Source organism: Wasmannia auropunctata, unplaced genomic scaffold (genome assembly GCF_000956235.1).
Source record: "Wasmannia auropunctata unplaced genomic scaffold, wasmannia.A_1.0 LD334385.1, whole genome shotgun sequence".
Classification (NCBI taxonomy): Eukaryota; Metazoa; Arthropoda; class Insecta; order Hymenoptera; family Formicidae; genus Wasmannia; species Wasmannia auropunctata.
The window spans coordinates 339346-362426 of NW_012028505.1; the positions used below are offsets into that span (position 1 = coordinate 339346).

The following is a 23081-nucleotide window of genomic DNA, read 5'->3' on the forward strand; positions in this document are numbered from 1 at the left end:
AATAAATCCTAAACAAGAATTCTGATTCATCGACTTTCAAACAGATTACTGATATACTGATTGTGAATCGAATCTATCAGATTTCCAATTAATACAACTAGATTCTTTTTCCAATATAACAATTTGTATTTATATCTTAAATTTAAAAATCATACTTTTTATTTCTTTGAGCAAAAATATATTTTCGTATATCTTTTAGAAATGTGATATTTTTTTCATTATTAAAATAATTTGTCGAAATTACTAATTTGCAGAAAATTTATAAAATTTGCGTCTGCAAGCATATTTCTCCTTTTTTAAAGAGTTACTACACAATCATGTCTATGCAATTTTTTCGCGCTTATATTTTATATATTATATTTTATTCCAAATTCGTTCATTTACATAACTCAATCATTTTTAAGTTGCTTATAAAAAAGGAACGAGATAAAGAAAAATCTGAAAAGTGCATATTTTTATTCCTCTATAATAATAATTAGTTATTGCATCAAAATTACATTTCAAAATTAATATTATGAAATTCAAAACTAATGACTCAAACTCATTTTCTTATTTCGTTTTCTGAGTTGTGTCAAACGTACGTTGTTGCGGCAAACGAGCGATACTTACAAAAATAAATTTTAAAAAATGCAACTCATTTCTTTCATTCTTTCGCTGGTTCAGCAACCAGCTCGATCTCCTTCCGCGGCGTGACACAGATTCGTTTTTCTGCGGTAGATGAATATTCCTACGCCTTCCGGAAATTCAATGGCGACGGCGCGGTCGCCCCCCTCTTTATGGCGACCGGGAGATGTTGTCGCCCGCACACCAGCCCCCTTGTCTCGTTTTATACCTTCTCTCTTTATCGCCTTATCACTCGAGACGTCTTCCAGCTCCCCTCTCTCCGCCACAGCCTTCTCGTTGCACCTTCTCTTTCTCTCTCTCTCTCTTTCTCTCTCTTTCTCCGTGACAAGACACTGCCGCGACTGATAACATTTATTATAAGACCTGGCCTTCTATGCCTCGCCTTCCACGCTCGTGTATCTCTGCGGCGGACAAAGCGAGAAAAGAAATTCCTTGCCTTGATGACGAAAGTCGGCGGCTGATCGGCGAACGCATCAGCGACATCATTTCGTACACCTTTTGTTCAACTCCGGGGCTTTTTTTACCTTTTGCGCGATTTTATTATTGCCAGCGTGCAAACGCCATGCTATATTGATATTCACTTCTAGTTGTTACACATAAGTATCTACTAATGCGATCGCTGTAATGGGCTTTTACTTTATATTACGCTTTGCTTTCATTAAAAATTTCTGAAGATACTGAAATACCTTGTACCTTTTTCAAGACCATTATAATACGTCGTTCTCTTCTTTTACTGATAAAACAAAATGATATAATTAAATGTTTTATCATACGTCAAAAAAGAAAAAGATTCAGGAAACATATAGGAAAATTCTGTCGGTCGAAACAAAAAGTTCGGACTGCGCCTCGAAAGTCCCGCGACTACGGACCTTTCCACCCTTTCCATCTCCGCCGTATAGTCCTCTCGCCTCCCCTCTATTCGCCATTGTCTTCGAAAGTATCAATGGACCGGGTGCACCTGGCTGACCACCGACCGAAAGGCGGAGAGGTCAAAAAGGCGAGACCGCGGCGACGGCGGCGGCACGATAATCCGTAGGACAAACGCACCCAACACTCCCCGCCGCGTCGCGTCGCGTCGCGTTGTCTTCGCGAGCGTGCGGTAGGAGGGAGCAGAAAGAGGGAAAGAAACAGAGGAGATAGAGACCTACTCTCCACCTGTTGCGCGACCCGTGTATCCGCTCTGGACCGCCATGCCCGACACGCCGGCCAATCGCGGCCGCCCATTGGCCGCGCCAAACAGTGGGGGAGAGATCCTCGGCGCCCGATTGGCGCGCCGTCTTACTTCACCCCACGTCCCACGGGAGCGGGAGCCGCACCGGCGAAAGCTCCGTCCCGCGGGTTCGCCCCAGATGCTACGTGCTTCACGAAGTTCCTGCGGGAACCCCCGCGATTCTGTCAGTGCACCAAAGGGACTCGTGTCTATCGCATCCAAGCTCTCGCTCGAAAAAAAAAAATATATATAGATTACGTCACAGAAGCGCACAACTGTCCTGAAAGAATTGCTGAGGTATAACTGTAACTGCATCGTGATGACTGAAAGAAGATTCCTCTCAATTGAGAAAAACCTCCGGTTGACAGATCAGTTTGGTTCATCGTGAAATTATTCAGGGACACAATCAAGAAGCACAAAATCCTTCGCAAAGGGGGATCCAGTGATCAGGCGATTGCAAATTTATTCCGAAGAATTCGGCGATTAAGAAGATTTGTAATATCATTCCGATGTAACTGATAATTCAAGACACTCGTGTTTTTTGGAAATATTTTGGATTTCTGAGAAATGCACGATATTTTTGGAAAGCGCTCGTCGTCCTTGAGTGAAGATTCGTCAAAGATTTTCAAGACATTGCCGTCGCTCATGAGCGTAAACATTCATTTTTTAATTGGAACATCCAGTTTTTTGTGGAACCTATTAAATATTGGTAAATAGAATCACTCGGAGAGAAAACTCCCGAAATACCCCGAATCGTCGAAAGATATCTCAATTGTTATTTTCGTGCAGTGAATGTGTGAATCAATTTGTAAAGTTCGAAGACAGAATGATCTAGATTGATCCCGAAAAACTAAAGTTAGTTAATGTTGACGACACATCATACTCAAGCATCTACCAAAGGAAGCTAGAAAAGATCTTATTTAAGAATCTTATCGAAGGCTACAGGTAAAGATATTTAAAGTATTTAGAAAGAATTCTATTAAGAAATTGTAAGATCTTCGGAAAAACACGTCAACAGGATGTATGAGGAATTATCTTGTCCACTTGAGATAGAAGTGGATCAATACTGTCAAGCTTTCAATCCATCGGAAGTCTCATTTATTCGCGAGGAAAGCAATTAGATTCGAACATCGACAGGACAGCAAGAGAACGACTCATGGATATGTCATCTAAAACCCTACATAACGAGCATATTAAACGGCCGATGAATGCCTTTATGGTGTGGTCGCGTGGTCAGCGTCGCAAAATGGCACAGGAAAATCCGAAGATGCACAATTCGGAGATATCAAAGAGGCTCGGCGCCGAGTGGAAGCTCCTAAGCGAGAGCGAAAAGCGTCCGTTCATTGACGAGGCAAAAAGATTGAGGTGAGCCCCACACATGATGAATGGAACACACGCTGAACACACTTATCTCATATTGAAAAATTGACATTAATAATGACTAACTCCGGAAATTTGTTTTTTACTTAACTAACTTGCGGAATTAAATTAATTTTAAAGTGCATATTTCTCTTACACATAAACTTAAAAATATTTATTGAAGATTTACTTTACTAGTTCTTTTCTGTGTCATGCTTTTTTAAGACTAAAACTGAATATATTTATTCAAACTGAATTTATTGTTTTATTGTTTATTATTATTATTATTTATTATTAATTTCAGACTATTTTACTTTCACAAAATAAGCGATATATATATATATATATATATATATATATATATACTTCTCTAATTTTTTAATAATTTCACAATATATGTATGGGTTTAACAAAAAATTATAAGAAATGATTTGTATAATATTATACCGATTATAACATAAATAGAAAATAATTTAAAGGTAACTATTTAAATCTCTTTATATCAAATCTCTCTTTCATTATTACTTTACTCTTTATTTTCTATTTATGATGTAATAAATCATTGCATTCTCAAATTATTCGTAGGTTATATTGATGGATAATAAATGAATTATAAATGCACAATTTAATGAGAATAAGTGATGGAATCAATAAATTAACGAAGTGAATAAACAAGTAGATCGTTTCTCCACTTCTTTGAAAGCATTTGGTTCATTTCTGCACAAAGAAAGTAGCTGATAATAAAGATAATAAAGATAAATATGAGAATTTTGATAAGACAACATTTTGAAAATTATATTACGTGTGATAAGAAGCTTGCAATTAGAAAATCTTATCACCTGCAGAATTAGGATTACACCTATGAAACAAACTAAGTTGTTAAACGCTTTAATTTTCAAACACTTAAAACAGATCATTTTGCATGTTACAAATTAATAAATATTTTTAATTACGATTTAATAACAGTATTTCAATAATATTGTCAAGATACGCGAGTTTATATAAAATTTGAAAAAAAAATTGTAAAATAATTCACACCTTTTTTTTATCTCTTCAATTAATTACTTATATATTTTATCAACGATTCGATAATATCTTACAATCATTTTCTCTATGAACAATGTGAAAAATAAATCTGCTCAATAGATATTATTTTATAGAATATAAATATTATTTATCGTTACACGTTAAACTTTTCTCTATTCCTTCTCTATAACAAAAATATTTATAACAAATGTAAAATATGACGAATAGAATAATTCGAGTCCTTTTACGGTAGGCAAACGACTACTTTCTTCATAGCGACACTAATTGCTCCTCAGTTGCGATAATATACTCCAGATGAGTGCGTTGATTGGGGTGTGGGGACCGTATCAGCCGAGCCAGAGGGGGGGAGGAGGGAGATCGAAAACGGCGGGAAAATGTGCCACGCGATCGTCTCGTACTTCATAATACAGTACATTGTCGCTGAGAAGGGCTTAGGGGCGCAATGCCCGCGCTAAGCCCGGGTCGAAATAGGGTGAGACATGACCGGTATTTATAGGGCGGACGAGACGAGCTCTTTATTACCGGCCCTGAATATTTAATCACTGTTATGAGTTTATTTAGCTCGCCGGAGCGGCCGCGCCGATTTCTCGAGGCCGGCGTCGACGGCGCCCCTTTAAAGGGCCCCCTTGAAAAGGAGGTCTCCTCGGCAATCTCCTCGCGAGAATCTTCCTCTAGAGTCCTCCTCGTAACGTCTTTTAATTTTGCGAGCCTTATTCGCGTAACGTTTTTGCAATCTCGTAAACGCAATCTCATCAAATGGGCTACCAGTATTAATTTTGTGATAATAATCAACGCGCGCTTGGAAAAAAAAAAGTTATCGTTTCACTAAAACTTTGTAAGTACCACGATATTATTTAATGTACAGTTTCTCTTTCGAAATCAACTTTGATTTGTTTTTTTTTAAGGAGATATTGCTAAAAATTTCGTGATTATATTTGCAAAATGACAGTTTACTTAATTAATGACATTCATTCTTCGATAAATAAAAGTCTTAAAGTCTTAAAAATTATATTGAAATGTACTAACCAAATTCTTGAATCTTTTTCCATAGGAACTACTTCAATATTTATCAAATATTTGTGTCTTTTTATAATTTTATAACAATCATATATTAATTCGATTAAAAATCGTAAATTATATACATTATTTCATTCGGCTACTTCACTTATTTACACGATCCAATAAATCTTTCAAACTAAATTTATGCTAAACTTTGTATTTGTGTATATTTATAGTTACACGATAATCAACATAACAATTTATAGGTTTATAACAATTGTATATAAGATTAAATATCGTTGTAAATTAAATTATTTTGTCCATTATTTACGCGATCCGACAAGTCTTCTAAAATCAATTTCTCTGCTAAACTTTTCGATAATACATGTCTTAATAACAAATCAATATCCGAAATAAAAATCGGTGCCGAGAGGAACGGGGACAGGAATAGGTTTGCGGGCAAGGTTGCGTGTGCAGATTAAATTTGGGAACGATCCCCGCTCTCTCTCTCTCGCTTTTCGATCTGGTCTCGGGGAACAAGATTTAAACTGATTCCACGCTCTAACCCCGTGCCCGCGTTGCAAAATATCCCGACCTCGATTTACATTCCACCCCGACGAGGAGAAAAAGAAAGAAGTAGGAAGAAAGCGAGGGGGGAAAAGGGGAATCGGGCGGATGTCCCGCGATGCCGTGAAAATTTTTCGACGAAATCGCGAGTAGTGAAACCGCGGTGCGGCGCGGCGGCGTCGTCTTAAATGGATCGCCGCGTTGAACAGATCGCCGTCGCACTCGTACGTAGAAAATGCAATCCGCCTCCCCCCCCCCCTCTTGATTGACGCGCTAGTGAGGCAACCGCGTCGATAAACGATAATTAATGAGCGACGACGCCCATCGAATGTGCAGCACAATTTGTCATATTTCAATCATTCGAAATCAATTGAATTTGCTTGATTCGATCAGTACATTTAATGCTTCAAACACTTTGCCCTATTTATCGTATTTATTTTACATGTAATAACGACACGTTTTGTTACCATTCGGTAATATTATACATTCGGGGTTATTAAATTCTCCTATCGGTCTCCCCGCCGGCCCCCTGCACTTGGCTTGCCAGCGATACAAAAGCGCAAACAAAAGGCCATATTTTTCTATCGAAAATTTCTGAAAGAGAAAGAAAACGAGGAGGCGAGGGACGCGGCGAGCGACGGCGAGTGAGGAGGAGGGCGGAGGGGGAGGGGGATGAGAGGTACGGGCAATCCGAGGGAAATTTCGACGCGGACGTGTAACGGCGAATCCGCTTTTCTGGCGGATGGCAGCGACGTCGACGACGACGGGAGTAGGGTGGCGGTCGTAAAATAAAAGGGGAGAGAAGGAGGGCGGGAAGCGGAAAAGGGGGGCTGTGGCGGGTGGGAAGCAAAGTCGTTCCCTTGGAGCGACGGCGTTCCTCTCGGGGATAGGAGCGGGCTTCCCTTGGACCCGCGCCGTCACTGGCCCGACGTAATCTGTCCGTTCGTTCACGGCGACTCACAATGTGGCCCCCGAGATAACAAATAAAGCCCCATTGTCGCAATTGTGTGGATTTAAAAGGATTTGCCCGGCTTCTCCGCACCCCCGCCGCCGCCACGCCGCTACCGCCGCCGTCCGCGCTCAACGATCCTGTCTCTGTCTCTCTCTCTCTCTTGCTCTCTCGTCTCCCCTTTCTCTCTTTCTCCCTCGCCCGCGCTCGTCTTCCCTCCCCGTGTTCCCCTCTCTCGTCCCCCGTTCTACGTACCCACTTCAACCCCCCCAGTACGTGTTCCGCAGTCTCTTCCCGATTTCTCGCTTCTCTCGTTGCGGCGAAACGGGGCCTTTTTACGCGCTTTGATGTCACACACCAACACGTATATACGTCCCTCCGCGAGAGATATCGATGGCGAGAGAAATCTGTTAATATGATTAAAATCCGCGAACAATCCCGACTCGGTTAATCGAGTATATATTCTATTCTATATATTGACTGCAAACCCGTGCGAGACACGGGAGTGCCGAGAACAATCGCTTGTTTAGTTCGATTCAATTAAATTAGTAACGACACTCGGAAGGTAATTTCCCGCGATTGCTCCTTGGATTTATCATTGAAATTTATCCATTTCTTTTTTTTTTTAAGTAAATGAAATTTCACGGAAAATTTATGCAGTTTCGTCGTCATGCAGAGTAATTCCTTACACAAAAGTAAATTTCAAGAGTGACAAGCGAGCTGCCCTTACCCTTTCGATCGCGATGGAAAATAACGCACGGAGGAATTAGGAATTTGTCGCCATATAAACTCCGGCGACAATAAACTTTCCGAAATAAACACATTGCGATCGCGATTAAAAGTGTCGCGTCGCTGCATTGCGTTCCCCCGCGGGCGATCGCCCGCGCTTCCGGTCGCGCGCGGTCACAATCGTAACTAATTGTTATTGTTCCTTGTCGCGCGACGCGCAGCGAGAGAGCGCGTGGCTTATGTCGCCGCCGCCGGGGTGATATAGCGCGTTGTTTATCGGCCGCTAGATAGAAGCGACGACGCGCGGGGGGAAAGGGGGGGGGGAGGAGAGGCCGATGAGAGGGTGGAATGGGAGAAGCGTGCAGAGGTTGGAATTGTAAAGATTACGGGCCGATGTTTATGCATTTATGCTGAGTTATTGTCGGTGCGGCTTTACCGATGTTTATGCTGATTTACGCTTTGTGCTATCTGCCGGGACACATTGTCCCCGGAATTATTATTCCGCGGTCGCGGCGGCGGCGTTCCGCCAACCGCGCCCCCTCCCTTCCCTCTTCCTCCCCCCCGCGCGCGCCGCGCCACCCTCTCCGCCCCTCTCCGCGTCACTTTTCATCTATATAGCCTTTTGAAATTTTGAATTTTGTCCACACGGCAGATTCATCACTCCGCACTTCCGTAGAAAACGATCGGCACCGTGTGAAAATCTGTCTTTTAATTATTACGAGGGTTTTTTTTCGTCACCGCGTGCGACAAAATGGCTGAGGCCTTAACGGACGGAACAGTCTGCGAGTCGCAAGGAAGAGAAATCGCTGAATGAATATTTCGCGTTATAGAGGATACCTATAAAACAAAACATCAAATTATGAATATCAAAATTGATACTTTCTTATCAAAATGTGCCGGAGTAAATATCTGTAGTGAACTGTTGATGATTATTATTTTGTTATAGCTCTATATTAATATTTTTATATGCAGAATAATTAAAAGAATCATATTTTTTTCAAAATTATACAATTTCATTTAAGAAAATGGCGATGACTTTTATATAATTCTAAAAAGTTCTTTTTTTTTTTTAATTGATCATTTGTTGCTCTCCAGATCACACAATCTTTGAAAGATTTTTGTCTCCTGCAGACTTCAATTTTCGACATGTTTCAGCGTTTTGTTTTAAATACTCCACTCTGTATACATCATGTTGATTCAAAATCACATTTATTAAAAAAAAAAAGAAAACGTGTGGTTACACTGAGAAAAAAAATTGTTGATTTAAAAAAATATTTCATTCAACTAAATGCGGCGGTCACGCACTGTCAAGCAAACATTTGTTAATTCGCAAAAATATCATGTTAATGATGTATGTTATATCATGTTATTGATGTATGTTTAATTCAAAAACATATATAATTGAATCAAAGAAAAACAACAAAATGCATTTAGTTATTTTAACAATTTTTTTTCTCAGTGTAGTTTACGTATAGTTATCGCGACTTAAAGCAATAACGGCGGCGATGATAAAACGACTTTGCTTTCGCTAAATACTGACGGCGCGAAGTAAATGCACCGCCGCTGTTATCATCCCTCGTGCCCCTCCGACTGCATTGTCCTGGCGGTTTCCGGCGAAATTCTTCGCGACGCGACCGCGGCGCCGTTACGAAAAAGCCCCCGCGCGTATCTCCGAGCCCCTCCCCTCCCGTCGCCCCTCTTTTCTTTTTTTTTTATCTCCACGGGGTCGAGGCATAAATAAGCGCTACGTTTGTGCGCCTCTTGGGTACATAATGGTGTATTATGTGTCGGAGATACCGCTGGTTCCTCTCCCCCTCCCCCCCTCGCCGTCGCGCCAAAGGGGAGGAGGTGTGTGTGTACAAGATACTTACTGCAAATACCTATGGTGTCCCGTATCGTGTTCTAGAAAACGGTGATAATACGTCCCATTGTACGTGGGAACACCAGTTTATAAAAATTGTGGAGAGAGAGGTGTTAGCGCGCGCGATAATCGATCGAGTCGCGCTGGGGAAACATAAACACGATAAAAAGAAAGACACGTGAATATACATGGGAACAGGGCGTTTTCCAAGTAAGCACTGACGATCAGCTCCATTTCTCGGGCTAATCACAATTTTCACGGTCCCATGGAGAAAAGAAAATTTTGATTTTTCCCTTTGACGATTAATACAAGTTCAGCATCCGAGGAGCTCAATTAAATGATACGATAATATAGATATACGATACGATAATACATGGAAAGAACAATTTTGCTGAATCCAGATCTGAAAATAATTTTTGTTCAATAATCAAAATTATTTTGTGCGAAAGTCAAAATGATTGCTAGAATATCAAAACGTTTTACAGCAATACTTATCAGTTTTAACATTCCAACAAATTATTTTGATGATTCAATAAAAAATTATTTTCAGATCTGTTTTTAGCAAAATTTTTAGGTCTTTCAACAAAATCGTTCTTTCCACGTATATAGAAATGTATACGTACAATCGTTGGGTGAAATTAGAATAGGGTTATTATGCATCCCCTTTATTATTTATTTCTGGCGACGGTTGGTACTAATAGTGTTGTGTAAAAGTACATCTGTCTTCGAAACATTCCAGTGTGTTGCAAAATGCAAATCAATGCAAAATTCACAGCATACTGGAATGTTTTGAAGACTCGATCTTCATCTTTTACACAACAGATTGCACATCAGCATCAACCGTCGCAGAAATAAATAATAAGGGAAGATCATATTACCTGCAGTGGTCATAATACTCGTACCTATTCTATAGTAGAGCTCTCGCATAACGATTCTTGCCATCATGGAGGGGGGGGGGGATGGTCATGGAATTACGTTGTAGACCCATCGCAAAACCAAACTATCGCGTTCTCAGTTGCGAAACTATTCAATTAAGCCGTACCCTTCCCCTATGACGCGTGGAACCCTTCTCGGCTGTTCCTTCCCCTTTACTCAGCGGCGTATAACGACATCGGATTCAGCGGCGTATTTACGATAACGACGAGCTTCAGTGAATCCGCGTCGAATGAGAAAATTGGGCAGAACAAAGTTAAAAGGAAATTATTAATAATAAATTTCCGAAAGACGGAACACTTTTTTCTTTATTAAGAAGGCGATCTATCTTGCAAATGTAAAAGTTTCTGACTCTTCTTTAAACTATTGAGTTCGAATTTTTATATACTAATATATTTGTTGATATTTTAGAAATGTATAAAATTTTCTATATGTTATAAAATTAATTATTCTGTTATTCTACAATGTTAACTCATTGCAAAAAAATCTTTCTTGCTGATGAAGATAAAGCGGTTTCCAAACAAAATTCAAATTCGGCATTTCAATTTTTATTAATTTACTAATCTTTGTTAATCTACAAAGCAAATTACAATTATTGAGAAAACTAAACATATTTTTAAAAGCCTTTCTAAATTAAAGAAGCAAAAGTTATTCAATCGAGCAGTCAATCTTTAAATTAAAAATAACTATAATTGCGTAAAACACATATTGCAGATTTTGCAATATGGGTTAACAATTGAATATGTGAGGGTAACAGATTTTATTATAATTTACTTTGGAGAAAAACTTTTTTTCTATGAAAACATAAAACTTGAGGACGATTACTAAACTGATTATTAAATTACCACTTTTAATAGTATAATGAAAAATATGATTGCGAGAAAAACGCGTTAAAATTTCACGTGAAATTCTTTATCATAATTTTTTAATCATTTTTTTTGTATCATAATTATTTACTGCTCGATGGCCGGGCACGTGCAACATCTAGAAAGCACGAGAATGTCAAAGAGAGCCTTAATGGCGAATATGCACAAAAGTCCGAAAGGGAGACCGAGGGCGAGATGGAAGGATGGCGTGGCTGCGAGGACGATGTTAAATGTGGGGAATTGAAGGCGTTGTGCGACAGATCGTGACGTCTGGAGGTTGACCAAACTTCCGGAGGCCATGGCTCGATTTGAGCTATAGCGCCACTGGATTGAATTGGATTGAAATTATCTACTGCTATTGTATCATAAATTAATTCTTCTGCTTCGACAAAAAATTTGTTCAGCTTCTTTCTAACGCACTCATTATTAATTATGTAAATAAATAATAATTAACTCATTTATAGAAAAATTATTATTAGAGAATTAAAATAAGATCAATGTCCATATAAGTATATATGTCCATACGAAAAACAATTATACATTTTATGCGCTTTTAATGTTCTCCACACGTCCATAATTGAACTTTTTATGCACTTCAATCATTCTTCAGCTAAAACTATTTTCAACTTTTACCGAGACCATCCTCAATCAGTAATTAAAATGAATTACCTATTAGTCTAGATTTTCTATAAGGACTTACTGAAGCAATGGGCTAACTAATATTTCATAAAAATGAACTGTAAAAAGTTAAAGTGAGAAAAGTACATCTGTTTCTATCAACATCACATATTCAATTACGTTAACCCATTGTTGTAGTAAGCTCAGTTGTTGTGATATCCATCACTTTTATAATTTTTTAAATTAGTCCATGCCCAACGTTAAAAATGCAGCTAAACGGATTACGACTTGAATAATTTTTTGTCCTGAAAATAAATTTTGGACAAAATAAATTTGTTCTTAGTATTAATTGCATATTGTGTGAGCAACAAATTATAGTGAGATAATTAAAACAATTTGATCAACTTTACATTATATTGTGAAGAACCAAATTAGCAAGACAGTTAATTAAAACCATTTACCAAGTTTAAGACCTCTACATCTAAAAAAATCAAGTAGACGTTTACTTGAGCTTTTCTTTTACATTTATTCGAGAAATATAACGCGCGCTTTTATTTTTTTACGACTTGATTTCTTTAATATTAACTTCATTAATTTCTTTAATTTTGACGTAGACTTTTACGAATATAATTCTAAGACTTCAAACTTTCAAAATATGCACGAAAAAATTTTACTTTTTTCAAGATGGTAACCTTAAACCTTCGTAAATCAGGAACTTCTATTTCCATTATACAGAAGATTTGCATCTCTAATTCAACACATTTAAATACACGGTAGTATGCTAAAATGTTTGCTACGTGTTAATTTGTTGATCATTGCTACAGCACAATTACACAGTCATGTCAATACAAAACGACAATACTCGAACAAAATTTCCAGTTGAATCTTGCAGTACAATGTTACAAATTATTAACCACTTTTCAGAGCTCTTCATATGAAAGAGCACCCCGACTACAAGTACCGGCCGCGCCGGAAACCGAAGTCCCTGGTGAAGAAGGAGAACAAATTCGGCTTCTCGATATCGCCGCTGATATCGCCCGGCGACGGGCTAACCAGCCTATCGCGCGGTCTTCTACCGCCGTTAACGCCACCGACGCATCACCCGCTGATGTCGCACGAGGACCTGAAGATCCCGCGCTTCTTCCCGCCGTTCACCTACCCGCTCTATCCGTTGCAGCACAAGCTGAACGACGACTTCAACGGCGGCAAGCTGGCCGCCGATTTGGCCTTGCAGGCCCTCTACACCGGCAGTCCCTTCTATCCGAGCCACCAGGCGATGCCCTGGCCGACGGGCCTCTCGGCGGCCGCCTGTTTGCAGCCCAACTGCAGCTGCCCGAGCCCGCCGAAGGAGCCGAAGAGGCCGTTTCCGCCGTCTAAGATGGACGACCCGCCTTTCCCGAGCCCGGCGAGGGCCGACGACGACGCCGTCGCGGAGCGGGAGGAGTCCCGGTACCGAAAGCTCGAGTTGGACTTTTCCGCCAGTCTGGAGAGCCACCACCATCATCATCACCATCACCATCATCATCAGCAGGAGGACCGTTCTCAGGATCGTTTCTCCTCGTCCTCCTCCTCGTCGCCGCCCACGGAGCAGCTGGAGAGATCGTCGACGACAACGACGACGATGACAACGACGACGTCGTCCTCGTCGTCCTCGACGTCGAGCGGCCGGGTCGACAGCGCCTTCTCCGTTCAGAGCCTCACGTCGACCTCCAGCAGCTCGAATTCGAGCTCGCAGCGCGGACACGTCATATGAAGGCCGCTCCCGGTTCTCCCGGACCTGAACTTCCGGGGGAGCCTGATGCCGGCCGCGTGGCCGACCGCCGACTGGTGGCGGGTGGCCCCGATGCTCTCTCCGATCCCGCAGACGGCGGTCGTGAACCTGAGCACCGGCGTCGTCAAGGAGGACGCCGTTCACTTCCAGGACGAGCAGCAGAGGACCTCGACGGCCGTGTCCAGGTCGCCGAGGAACGGCGTGCACATCGCCAACGTGCAGTGATCCTAATCGTGAACGATCGCCGAGAGTCGCGCGCTCTCTGGATATCTCGCGACCGGAGAAGTGAGCCAGTGTTGTTTCTTGGATAAATCGAGAACGCTCTCTACTTTCAACGAGGACCCCGTTGTATTTTTTTTTGCAGTTTTGACGAGCTCTTTCGGAGCAAACGTAATCCGTATAACTATAGCGAAAAACGACGCGTACCTATATATGAAGGACGAAGTGCCCGCGCCTGAAAAATATATATCCGGAATCGGAGGAGTAGGCCGTATATCGGAGAAATAGCTTCGCGACCGAAGCGGTCGGTGCTCTGGCGAACGGAAACAGAAATCGATAACCTCTCGGCTATACGGCCCCGAAATCCCACAAAGGGCGGACGCAAAGGGTCCTCTCGACCGGATCGTGCACGCGAAGCTGGATGCTAGAGAAGTCCAATTCTGATGAGATAACCAACCCTCTCACATGCCACATATTATGGGGCGGGCGGGCGCGCTCGATGGAGGAGGAGGGGGGGAGGGGAGGGGGGTGGACACGATGGGGAAGGGAGGAAAAAAAGCTCTTCCGGCGGAGGCAAATCTCTTCTTTGGAACGCGGCCGTGCGAAATAAGCCTGAAACGTTCTGAATGCTAACGTAGAGAGACGCGTACGAACCCCCGACGACGCGGTTTCGTTGTATCTCGCGCGGGCGTCGCGCCGCGCCGCGCCGCGCCGCGCCGGCTTTCGCGTCGACGAGAAAGCGGCGAAAGCATCGATAACAGCGAAATGGAAGACGCGTGGCTGGCTGTGCGAACACTAGTCGACGCGAATCCCTTTCTTAAATATTACAGGAAAGCCAGAAAGACGTTTTCGAACGTTGCCAGTGTGTTATATTACGTTCTGTCTCGCGCTTGATTTCGTCGATGTCGTCTGGTAGCCCGTAATAGCGAGCAGGATTAAGTTCTTGATTCCTCTGTAACTTCTGCGCGGAGCATCTTATGCAACATTGTAACCGACGTGTTTGTTAATATTTTAACGATTTAATTTATTGAGATTAAAAGGGGCTTCACCCTGATCGCGTTGGCGAAGAAATATAATTTGAAGAATGAATGGAATGAAAAGTAGGACGTTTGATTGTTATAACACTTGGAGGAAAACATAGTGATAGTAATTATAAAGGTGACAACTATACAAATTTTATATGTAGAATTAATGTACATAGTTAAACAAATTAATATAGATACACCCTGTATAAACACACCCACAGGGTGGGACATCTAAAACAAAACAGAAATATACCGAAAATTAAACCCGGTAGGTAAAAATGTTACAGAAAGAAGTTGTATAATTTGAAGCATTTTCTTCGCGTGTCACATACGCTTGTCAGCGTGTAGGCGGTCTCTTTTGCATATATACCCGTATAGATATATGGGACCTACAGTTTTAACGTCGATTCCGAACGGCCTATTAAAAAAGATTCTCTTGGCAGAGGTACTCTGGGTAATTTGCTATTGCTTTCCGAGAAGGCGATCGCTTTCAAATCAATTAAAACCGCAATTTAGGCCCGGTTTCAAAATTCGCGGTCAACTCGATTTAACCGAAGTTCAACTCGGTTTCTAAGAATTATATCCATTTCTACTATAATGGTGATTAACTTTAATCTCGGTTTAACTTTACTTTCTCTCTTGCTTTAGTTCTAAGAATCAAAAAGATAAAAAGCACGTTAAACCGCGATCAAAAGTTAATCTACGTTAATATAAATGGACATTAGAAAAAGATAAACAATAAGTTAAACCGAGATTAAAGTTAATCTTATATTTGTGTTAATTTTACAACCGGGCCTTAAAGATATATTGTTTTGGGTGGATTTGAACCTGAGTCTTTGGCATAGAAAGCCAACGCGCAACTCTTCGCGTCACGATCGCCACCTGATTTGAAGCATATTGTGCATAAAATGTATTAAGATATAATTATCGAGAAATCAATGATTTATGAGATATTTCATATTTTATATCAAAATGTGGCATGATAAGGTGTACAATAAAGTTTCATAAAGTATTGATTTTTCAATAACTTTACTTAATACTTTTATATGCAAAATAATTAGAGAAGAATCACATTAGATAAAGAAAATCATCATTCTATTTAAAAAAAAAGTGGAGGTGACCTACATACATGTCTTTGAAAAATCGATTTTTTCGGAAAATTGATTTTATTTCATTATTTGCCCCCTTCGTCTCAAGGCTCGGGTTCACGCTCGATGCCGGGCCAGGACTTTGCGAGAAAGAGCGAAATCAAGATCTTCAGAGGCGGCCCATGATTATACTTTGTATGAAGTACTCGTTAAGTTTGTTATATTATTTTGTATATTCGAAACATCTCGCCGTGCGAGAGAACAGCATGCACCATCCCAGGAGGGACATCAAAGGATACGAAAGTGGAAAATTCACGGGCCGGAACAGCGAGATAGAAAAAAGCGTGTGCAAACTGAAAAATGTGTGCGCGGCGGCCTTAAGAAACGAGACACAGAAACACCCGACAACTGGGGCTGTCCAACTGGTCGCTGCAAAAAGAGGCCCCTGGATGCAAGAATGCCGAATACTCAGCAACGGGAAACCAGGAGCGAAAGACCAACCGTCCACTGAGTAAAGGTGCGATATATACACGCCCCACGCAGGAAGAATTCTGGCAGCGTCGCGGAGCCGCGAAGCACCCACGGATAAGCTCGACCGCGTAAACGCCGCAAATGGGACCACGCGACGGGCCTTACTTATATTTGGCTGCGGCCACGCAGCATTGTACACCCTCGAGCAAGGGGTCTCCCTATCAAACGCGATCAACGGCGCTTCTACGTACGGAATCCCGGCAGAGAATGAGATAGCGCGAGAGACAGGACAAGAGAGAGAGAAAGAGAGAGAGAGAGAGAATCCAGAAGAGGAAATCCCAGCTCGGATGGCGAGCTGCCTGGTCGAAGGAGGCAAAGGAGCCGACGAAGGAGAGCGGAGAAGAGCGTATCGGTGAGATAGCCCTCTGTCTAAAAGTCGTGTAAAACCATACGAGCAAGTCGAGGAACACGCCAATCGCGATACTGTTATTCATGCGAATCAGAAATCCAAAGGCGGACAGGAAGAAGAAGTCGCGTTCACGTTCTGTGATCGATTTTGTCCCGTTTAATTTTGCCGCGTCCGCCTTTACGGAGACGCAATATTTTTGCGGTTTTGCGTGAGCGATTGATCTCAAGCGTGAGGGGCCTCTACCTCGCATTGCTGCAGTCGGCTAGCGGGAGTGCGGTTCGAAATTCCGTGTGACGAGCCGCTTGAAGATCGTGGCCGTGGGTAAAGCCTTAACAATGAAAAGGAATAGGGAACAGGGAATAAGAGCTTCACAAAATTATTATTTATCGACGAAAGCCCGAATGGGGCCGAAACGTGCGAGTTAGGAAGTTGAAGAATATGTAAAATAATGAATAAATTTATATAAGAATTTTTATGCATCAAGTTCTGCATGTTGACTCGTATTTGCTTTTTTTTATTAATTAATTTGTATTTTTTTAATAAGAATTTTAACCTATCTGCAGAAACCGTGTATTCCATAGTATACGGTTTCTCAAAAGTTCGCCATGCGCGTGACAATATGTGTAGTTGAATAAACTTTTTTATTGCAACTGTAAAATAGTTTATCAACTGTGTACATTAATTCGATATATGTAAAAAAAAACTTGTACATTTGTGACCTTTATAATTGCTACACTACATCTTTTTCTCTGAGTACGTTTATTGATGTATATAATTTTACATCTGAAAAAATATAAAATAAAAAAAAGAATGCCAATTTTTTATAACAACCAAGATGAGAAAACGAATACAGTCGAAGCGGATCTTGGCGTTTAATAATATTTTTATATGTGAATTTTACAATTTTCAGTTTAAGTAAACAACGTGCCGTATAATCTTCGGTCTTAAAACACAGCTCTAATTAAATAGTTCGTAATATCATAATGTGGGAAGTGATTTTAAAGCCCTTGTTTGTGTGTGATAAATAATAACAGTCATTGACACTAAACTCTATTTCGATAGCCTGCTATTTACATTCAATCAAACAGCATTGATTCCGTAACTTCGGTTAGGTCTGGGCTTAAAAATCCCAGTTTCCTCTTTATGAACAATAAGTATTTCACGTAATGTGGTTGTCAGCTACAATTTTTCCAACTTAATGAAGAAAACACTTTACATACATTACAAATTAAATTGATAAAGCAATTTAATAATTCGACAATTAAGTATCTGACCATGGAATGTTTCAATCTAAAATGAGAAAACGCTAACACGAAACGGATCTTGATGCTTGATATATAATATAATATTTTCATATGTGAATCTTATAATTTAATAATTCGATACTAACGAGCATCTTTCAAAATTTTTTATACTTTCCATAAAATGTTCACGAACCTCTCCGTTTTGGGCAAAAGGCTCCAAAGGGCTTAATCTAAAATTTGACAAAATTCGAATATTTTTTCCAAATAGATGTATTATTTATCGGCATCTGGGCGATAAAAAGAAGAGGTAAAAGAAAGACACGTTTTCCATTCCATTCATTCGCTAAATTTTTTCGTCGAACCGTCAGGACCGATAAGTCCCTTAATTCATATAGTACCAGACACGCACGATACGTTTCGTACGATCTTGTTTTTGTTATATGTGTAAGGATTATTGTTGACTTGTTAAGGCGAGTTGTAACATTATCGTCTCGTTCGTCGAGAGTAATCCGCCGAATTCTCCACCATCTTGTAGAAATTCCCGCTAAGTATATTTCTAACGACCGTAGCGAGCACTGATGCGAGTTCATTAGCATGTACCCTAACGGGAGTAAGATGCAACTAAACATAAAACGTATCTAAATGCATAGAAAAACATATCCTCTTTTCCTCTCATTCTTTCTCTCTCCCTCTCCCCCCCCCCCTCTCTCTCTCTCTCTTTCTCTCTCTTTTTCTCTCTCAATAATTGCGCGACGCATTTCGCGGACGCATATAGCGACGCTTCGATTAACTCGATTAATTCGGAACAAGAATAACGCGGATGCGCCACGGATAATTCCCGCCTCGACGATAACGATTTACTATTGTTAATTACTTCTGTAATATATAATGCAACGCGTTTGTAAATAAATCTCGATCCGAATTAAGAAACATTGTCCCCTACCCGAACCACCCCCCCCCCGCGTCCCCCTCGCCGCTCTTCATATTTTTCAAATATGATTATTTTAGAAATTACTTTCTCTCCTTCCCATTTTATAAAATTCTCAATACCCTTTTCTTCTATAGGAGATTATGACTAGATGATTCTTGCTCGCTCTCCTTCTTTTAGAGAGGACAATCCTACGTAGATAAGCACAGAGGCTTTCTTTTCCTTTTGTCAGCAGAATTTTTTTACGCCAGTGTATACATACATTTAAAGTCGAGATATAGATATATTCGCAGTCATTTTTGTGACGCTCGCACCTCCTTATCAAAGGTCAAATATTAGCGGACAGACCTAAAAAGGTCTACGTCTGAGAGTCTCTCAGCTTATCGCGAGGCTAAATATCGCGCGAGTGAACACGAGCACACGGGCGCGCGCGCGCGCGCGCGCGCTCGCGCTTTGCACCACCCTCGTAGTTTTCCAGGGAAAAGCCGCGAAATTAATCGGAGGAGGGGGATGTGACGATGAGGAAAATCTCGAGGGCAATGTGAAGTTTCCTCTCTGTGCCCCCTCCCCCCTTCCTACCCCTCCCCGTCACTCCTCTCCCCGCCGGGCCTACGGAGCGGCTCGTCGTGTTTTATTTCTGATAGCGACGCCTTCGTCGCCGCCACGGGGACATTATCGCCACCGCGAAGGACCCTTTCTTCCCCCATAAAGGCAATCATGCTTTCTCCGCGGTGAGATAACGGCGGGAATGGCGGGCCGGGAGAGAGAGACGTTTTCAACGCCGTGTGGCGGCACGTTCTTCTTCTTCCCTCCCTTTTCCTATATACGACAATCAGCAGAATTCTTCCACCGTGTACCGCGCGATCGATTTCGCGAGAAACGAAGACACAACGGCACAAGTCAATACGTATATAGATTATTAAAGCAACTTTAAACAAAAACCGTTAAGAGGTTCAATGATTTAATCTCAAGATTTACTATCTTGGCCATAAATATAAGAGAGCTCTCCCATGCAGATTGACGTTTTACATCCGACAAAAAATAGATTTAAAAACCAGTTTTATGGAAAAATAATATTTAATTAATTTTGTATCAATTTCAATATCTTGCTGGTCCTCCTTTGATTTTTATTATATTGCCCTTCCTAAGAAAATGCAATTTATTGAAGATGCTTTATATTTAATCAAGTATAATTTAAAATTACAATGTTTTTTTTTCTTTCATTTTATTGAAAGTATTTTCTTTGAATGTCTATCCAGGGGGGATCTATTCAATTCTACTCCAAATCCATTCTAGTTTAGGATAGAATATCGTTCGCGGATGGCGAGTTTCTATATGCGGGATCTATTCAATTTTACTTCAAATCCATTCTGTTTAGGATGGAATATCGTTCGCGGATGGCGAGTTTCTATATGCGCTTTCGCGAATAACGCCCATCGGATTGTTCGAAGATGACGACGACAACGACGACGACGACGACGACGACGATGGCGGGGAGGAGGTGACGGGGCTGGTAAGTTTTACGGGTGCCGCACAAAGACCGGTGGAAAGAGGATACGAGAGCGGGCGCGGGGGGCGGGAGGGATAGGAGAGATCGGCGAAACGACTATCCTCTGACCAAGGGAAGTCTACCGCGCTCCACTCCATTAGTATGCGCGGAAGTGCGCCGCGCTCGATTGTGGCGGGTATTGTCGCCGAAGAATGTCCTCGTTGCGCGGAGCTTCGCGGCTCCGGACGGTTCTCCCTCACGGGTAAGGAGAACGAGAGAGAGAGAGAGAGAGAGAGCGGGGAATTCCGAGCGAAATGTAATCACTCGCCGGGAGTGAGAAATCCCGAGACCGTATCACATCATCCATTCGGCGAGAAGAACGACCCGACAGCGCTATATACGTGCCGATATAGAGACGCGTCTCAGGAGGGCGTCTTAGGAGAGTAGCATTGTCTTCTTGATTTCAGAGAATCCCCCGCGCGTGACACTTGCCGTGTCGTCCTTTGCGTCGCCCGCAATTGAATTTTGACGTCAACGTTGCCGCGAGAGTAGATCTCATCTCCGCGCCGCGCCGCGCCGGGGCACGCGAGAAACTTGTTTCATTTAACCCGGGGAATTAGCCCCCGGGGCACACACAATCCAGTAATCTTTCGCCGACACGAGCCCCGAGGAACTGCGTGCGCGCGATTCAGATTTAAATGATCTTTTTAGCCCGCGCAGTATCTAAAATTTCCACGGAGGAGGAGAGATTATGAGGGCGACGGCGGTAAAATCTGTTTCGCCATTTTAGCCCGAAATTAGCCCGGGAAACACTGCAGGACCTCTTTGGGATTCCCGCGTCCGTCCCTTTCCCCTTCCTCCCCTCTCCTCCTCCCCCCTTCCTCGAAGGGGTGGGACGGACGTTTTAATTGCGTCGCTCGTCCGCGCGCCGGGCGATATCAGCCGCGCTTTTATGCGCGGCGCGGAGAGGAGGCGCGATCGTTTGATTGCGGAAAATGACGGGCGGCGAGTGGGCGCGAGTGGAAGTTTTGAGTAGGCGTCGGTCCCGGCAGACAATGAGGCATTCAGGCGCGGCATTGTGTCGGCCGACAACTGCGTTACCCTAGACAAACCCGAAATCACCGGCGCTATCGCCGCTCCAGATCCGATTATGCGAATAATAAAAAGCGTGATGACAGAGCGAGCGAGTGAGAGTGTGTGTGTGTGTGTGAGAGTGTGGGTGTGTGTGTGGTGTGTGAGAGAGAGAGAGAGAGAAGGGGTGGAGAACGAGAGATAGGGGTGGGCTAAAGGTTAATAATAGCGAAGCCGCGTGGCTATGACGCCTCCCTTATCGTCTTACAACAAGCACCATATCTTTATATTCTTTAGATGCAGCGAGATACGTGAGAATCTTCTTCGACAAATTTGTAATTAATTCAATTTGAATTAAAACCTTCTCGGAAATGTATTAAGAGATCCTAGCGACATTAAAAAAAAACATCGAATATGAAAATTCCAATAGTTATATTATTGTGGAACCCGTCTGTGCAGATGTACTGAACACTGTATTTCATAAGATATCTCATTGATAACAAGAAAAACACAGAAGAGCAAATTTCGCCAAAAAAAAAAAAAAGCGGAGACCTGCAATTTTCTAATTTTTGACACACATTTATTGCAAATATATATTCATATCTCAACTGTAAAAAATCGGATATAAGATTGAACTGTACGTAGACCACGATGTCGTTGCCCGTTCATTGCTCCGAACCTCGACTCGCGAGCGATTAACGTCTTCGGAATTGATAGGTATATACCTTTTATACGCGGCCGTCGTCGTCCCGTCGCGGGAACGACGCCGAATGAGCGACGCGTAATTATGCATCCAGCGGGGAAAGGGAGATCCGTCAAGTCCGCCCGAAGTTGGTGAACTTGGTTAATTAGGAACGGTAGTCAGACGCTGCCTGCCATTGTCCGGCGCTGTTGACTTCCGGCCTTCACGCCCCGTCGTCTGTCTCACCTCTTCGCGACCCCCCCCCCCCGCCCCTCTCCTCTGCCTCCCAACCCCGGTGCACCCTGCCCCCGTTACCAGAGGGGCCGAGGGCTGATTGTTTCATTGTTTCCGACCCCACTGTCAAATGCCACCGGCCTGAATGGGGTTATTGTTGTTTCAGGCCGCGCCGCAGACAATTCTCGGGGTTTTCAGGGTGCCGCGCGCCCAAGGCCGACATTTCGAGGCGCAACTTTCACCACCGCCCTGCTTCTCGCCTCCCTCTCGCCTCCCGCTGTCCACGCGCGATATTTTCATTAGGGACGATACGTATTATGGTTATTATTTTTTCGTGGTTTTCTTAGGGCGGGGATTGAATGACGGCCGAGTCTCTGAGAATATCTCGCGGTGTCCGCTGGCGATGAAGAACTTTCGCTTTGATAATTTCTGTTCACTCTTATACAAAAAAATATGAATAAGAATACAATTGTGTGTCGAATACAGTTCGGTATCGAATTTGGTCAGTGAATATATAATTTTAATCGAAATTATTATTCGATTAATCGATTTTAGAAACGCGAATATTCAATTATTTATTTAAAATTCATAAAATGGGATGAGATTTTTTAAGAAGTAAAGCCCCCCTCCCGAATTCTTCATGTGTTGAAATTTTAATTTTACTCTAACGATCCCGAAATGATTTTAT

General features: G+C 42.1%; 1 protein-coding gene across 1 annotated transcript; it reads left to right on the forward strand.

The window, feature by feature from the left end:
* Positions 1 to 2032: 2032 nt before the first annotated feature.
* On the forward strand, positions 2033 to 13515 carry LOC105458700 (transcription factor SOX-9-like). Its single transcript, XM_011704195.1, has 2 exons — positions 2033 to 3199; positions 12687 to 13515. Exons 1-2 carry the CDS (start codon positions 2991 to 2993, stop codon positions 13513 to 13515), a joined length of 1038 nt encoding a protein of 345 aa, XP_011702497.1. The 5' UTR covers positions 2033 to 2990.
* Positions 13516 to 23081: the final 9566 nt, after the last annotated feature.

Excerpts from the sequence above, each read along its gene's own strand:
- LOC105458700 (XM_011704195.1), top strand. The coding sequence starts at position 2,991 with ATGGATATGTCATCTAAAACCCTACATAACGAGCATATTAAACGGCCG. Across the intron at positions 3,200-12,686 it reads GACGAGGCAAAAAGATTGAG|AGCTCTTCATATGAAAGAGC; the intron begins GTGAGCCCCACA and ends ACCACTTTTCAG.